This window comes from Limulus polyphemus, unplaced genomic scaffold (assembly GCF_000517525.1).
Source record: "Limulus polyphemus unplaced genomic scaffold, Limulus_polyphemus-2.1.2 Scaffold129, whole genome shotgun sequence".
Classification (NCBI taxonomy): domain Eukaryota; kingdom Metazoa; phylum Arthropoda; class Merostomata; order Xiphosura; family Limulidae; genus Limulus; species Limulus polyphemus.
Genome location: NW_013665739.1, coordinates 383,635 through 386,485, shown reverse-complemented (window position 1 = coordinate 386,485; position 2,851 = coordinate 383,635). Strand labels below are relative to the sequence as shown.

Sequence of the window (2,851 nt, the reverse complement as noted above, 5' to 3'; positions counted from 1 at the left end):
GTCGAGCGCCCAAACCAACTGGCCATGCCAGGCCTTTTTATTATTTAAACAGATCCATACCTGTTCTCGTTCTCGTTCAGAAATAATACTTTTCCCGTTCTGTTTAACTTGGACAAAATAATTTATTGTTAAATGCATAAGTATTTTTTAATGATCAGGAATGTAATTTCAGTAGATTTTGCGCGTGTATGTTTTCATTAAAAGTGACGATCTCATTCATTAAAAATTTAGGTAATGAAAATAATAAGTTTTTAAACAACAGACATTTTATTTACATGTTTGCTATATATCTTATAGTATTACGTTTTAGGCAATTTTCGGTGGTTTTTTTCAGCCTCAGGAATGAATGGTGAACCCTCTTGTGACACCAATGAAGGAAGCACTGCGCTATCAGACGATCACCTTCAAGAAAATGACTCAGAACAAGCAATCAACCTGGTACTTGGTTTTTCTATCACTCCATTCTAACGTGCATAAGAATATATGCGTGTATTTAAAATTCTATTTTTCGCTTTGCAAATGGCTTCAGTGGGTCTCATTTCATAAAATATAAGTATCAATTCGGTTCCTTTCATATTTTATAGTATGAAAAATATTATTTGAATCAAATATAAATCTAATAAATTCCCGTCTTAAGACAGTTCTGAAAATTCCCTCTCGACTGACATGAAGCTTAAGCATTGAATTTTAAGTCCCGAGTCAGATAAAAGCATAGGTCATTATATTCTCAGCTTCATAGAAACGTAGTTGAAATGCTGTGTTGTAAAAAGCTTAGTTTCGTCCACACAACTTATGGCTCAGCCAGTTATTACGTATTTCGTCAGGAACCGTAGTAGGATTGATAAAACGAGGATGTTTTCTGCCTTCCTTCAATTGTATTAGATCTTATAAAATTTATTCAGAAATGTTTTTTACAAATTCTCACTGGGGTACATCATACAATAGATTATACAAATTCTCACTGGGATATATCATACAATAGATTATACAAATTCTCACTGGGATACATCATACAATAGATTATACAAATTCTCACTGGGATATATCATACAATAGATTATACAAATTCTCACTCGGGCACATCTTACAATAGATTATACAAATTCTCACTCGGGTACATCTTACAATAGATTATACAAATTCTCACTGGGGTACATCATACAATAGATTATACAAATTCTCACTGGGATATATCATACAATAGATTATACAAATTCTCACTGGGGTACATCATACAATAGATTATACAAATTCTTACTGGGGTACATCATACAATAGATTATACAAATTATCACTGGGGTACATCATACAATAGATTATACAAATTCTTACTGGGGTACATCATACAATGGATTATACAAATTCTTACTGGGGTACATCATACAATAGATTATTGTGAAAATAAAACTTCATATTGTTTCCATAAAAAATCAAAAGTTCTATAATATGTTTTTGTATTAGGCGTTGTCTGACGAGGCCAGAGGAAATGAAGCAATCCCAAAGATTCGAGACCAACACACATCGTCGGACGAACCTGCTATGGTCTTTAGAACTCCTCTAGCAGAAACACCCATTGCACTTCCAATCAGCAGTCCTTCCCTTACACCTTCCGCTATCAGCACTTTCTCGGCCGCAAATCTGGTGGCTGCTGCGGCGGCAAGCCAGTTCTCCTTGAGTCAGGTACGGCAGACACTTTACCTACGTGTTCAACGGTGTTTTCTTTCACTTAATAGTTTTATTTTATTTTGTAATTGTAACAAACTGAGCTATACCTACACTTAATATTATAGTTAAACTGAATTTGTAAAGCTAATATCGAATCAAATACATTTACATCATTTGATGAACATACATTAGAGATCAAACTGATGTAAGAGCGCACGCATATCTGATTTGTAGAAGTTTCTTACATGTATCCTGATATGACGAGAGAGCGTCGTTTTCGTTATATCATTTACAAGCATAATAGTAGGATTTCTGTACTACATTGAACATTTTGATCGGCTTGACCTAGAATTGATATAGAGACGTAAGTTATAGTAAGTAAATGTTTTTACTATCAACAACATGATACATTTTGTCTCAATATAACATCATACTCCGAATAACGTCATAAAATTACGTTTTGAAAATCCACGTTATTTAGTGGTTTTATGTTCGCACTTAATAGAATGAAATTATTTGAAATAAAACTAATAATGTAGTCCAATATTCTTCTATACACGATTTTGTAAACGTATCGTATATACATGCTACAGCGAACAAGAACCCAAACAATAATGGTCTAGACTTGAAAATTGTTCATCATATAATACGGGTAAAATTATGCTCACCCAGCTTGTGTAATGTGCAGGAAAATAAATTACACATTTATGTACTTGCTAACATTTCAGATTGTGTCATTATCTATAAATGTATTGAACAGCAGCAGCTATTAGAGCAATTTAAAAGCTACAGACTTATGTTTCAGATCGTACCCCTGATATGTTATCATAACTACTCTTTAAGTCTGCGCAGAGACATATTGTTTTTCTACTGTTTCTTCTTTTTTCTCCTTCTTCTTTCTTCTTCTTCCAAACACTTTTCAATCGACCGCCATTCCTTCAATTCTCGGCGGATTGACTTGAAACTTGGTAGGGTTGTACTTTTCATTTTTTATTTAGGTATTTTTGATGATTTTATGGGATCGAAAATAAAACAACCCCAAATTGGATATTTCAGTCTCCTGTGAGGTCATATTTGCAGCAATATAGATGAAATTTGGCACAAATATAAATTGTATGCCCTCAACACATTATCAACAAACAACAAAAGGAGTCAGAGCTCACAGAAAAGCATAATTTGGGGTTTT

General features: G+C 33.4%; 1 protein-coding gene across 1 annotated transcript in view; it reads left to right on the top strand.

Moving 5' to 3' along the window:
* The first annotated feature begins 342 nt into the window (after positions 1-342).
* LOC106473361 (POU domain protein 2-like) overlaps positions 343-2,851 on the top strand; it is a 22,164-nt gene continuing 19,655 nt past the window's right edge. The window contains exons 1-2 of the mRNA XM_013934048.1: positions 343-438; positions 1,462-1,680. Coding sequence (XP_013789502.1) covers positions 343-438; positions 1,462-1,680 — 315 coding nt within the window. The remainder of the gene's footprint in view (positions 439-1,461; positions 1,681-2,851) is intronic.